The following is a 1,249-nucleotide window of genomic DNA, read 5'->3' on the forward strand; positions in this document are numbered from 1 at the left end:
GAGAGAGAGAGAGAGAGAGGGAGGGAGGGAGGGAGGGGGGGAGAGAGAGAGAGAGGGAGGGGGGGAGGGAAGGGGGGGAGGGAGAGAGAGACCCCACGTGACCCTGTGCGGTCCCAGTGACACACCGGATCTGGCTGGTCTGCTCTTCAATGGCCTCCACCGCACTCTCCACGGAGCTCAGCAGTGACTGGACCTGATTGGCCGTCTCCTTCAGGAGAAAGCGGGTCACAAACTGGTCCACGTTGCTCCCAGCCTCATAAACCTGGGGAGGGAAAGAAAGGGGCACAGGTGGGGAAAGAGTGAGAGAGGGAACATAGGTGTGGGGTCTGGCACTGAGTGGGTGGGAGGGGCACCTGGGGCTGGTGTCACTGCCTTGCAGGAGGAAATGGGGACCACAGGGCCTCCTCCATCTTGGAAAACGTTGAGCCCCGGCATCAGGGAGGGCTACGGATTCAGAGATGGAGGTCTGAGCCTGGGCCCCTGACCCCAACGACTGACCCACTCTAGTATCCGCCCCACAAGGTCATATGGAGGCTCAAGTGGGGATGTGGATATACAATGCCCGGCACAGTCCTTGTAACAGCAAATCTGCAATGAGCACAGCTGCTGGATAAAGACGAGGTCAATGCTGGTGACCATGCTGGTGGGGACACTGGAGATGATGGCGGAGATGAGGTGGTGACAGTGGTGGCACTGATGGTGACTGTCCTAATGATGAGAGCGATGGTGGCGATGATGACGGTGAGAATTATGGAGATGAGGGTAGTGCTGATGGTTATGAAGATGATGGCAGCGGGGACAGTGGCTGGTGATGGCAGTGGTGACGGGGATGGGGATGGTGATGAAGATGGCGGCAGTGATCATGATGATGGTGATGGTGCCAACGGCGCTGATACTGAGGACAATGGTAATGGGAGTAAGGACAGTGGTGACGATGGTTGTGATAAAGGTGCTGCTAATGGTGATGGTGACAGGAATGGTGGTGGTGACAGTGGTGATGATGATGAAGATGAGGGCAGTGATGATGATGGTGATGGTAAAGATTGTGGTTGGTGACGGTGCTAGTGATGGGGATGCAGATGCTGGTGACGATGGTGCAGCTGCTCCTGACAGTGGTGATGGGAGCAGTGATAGCGGTGATGATGGATGTGATGACAGTGGTGATGAAGATGGCGGGAGAGATGCTGATGATCGTGGTGGTGATGGTGGAGATGACGATGGGGACGGGGAGGTCGTGGTAATGATGGTG

General features: G+C 56.6%; 1 protein-coding gene across 1 annotated transcript in view; it reads right to left on the reverse strand.

The window, feature by feature from the left end:
* NECAB2 (N-terminal EF-hand calcium binding protein 2) overlaps positions 1-1,249 on the reverse strand; it is a gene marked incomplete at its 5' end in the record, with an annotated part of 29,926 nt that overhangs the window by 8,502 nt on the left and 20,175 nt on the right. The window contains one exon of the mRNA XM_029926142.1: positions 126-262. Coding sequence (XP_029782002.1) covers positions 126-262 — 137 coding nt within the window. The remainder of the gene's footprint in view (positions 1-125; positions 263-1,249) is intronic.

Source organism: Suricata suricatta, chromosome 16, assembly GCF_006229205.1.
Source record: "Suricata suricatta isolate VVHF042 chromosome 16, meerkat_22Aug2017_6uvM2_HiC, whole genome shotgun sequence".
Lineage (NCBI taxonomy): Eukaryota > Metazoa > Chordata > Mammalia > Carnivora > Herpestidae > Suricata > Suricata suricatta.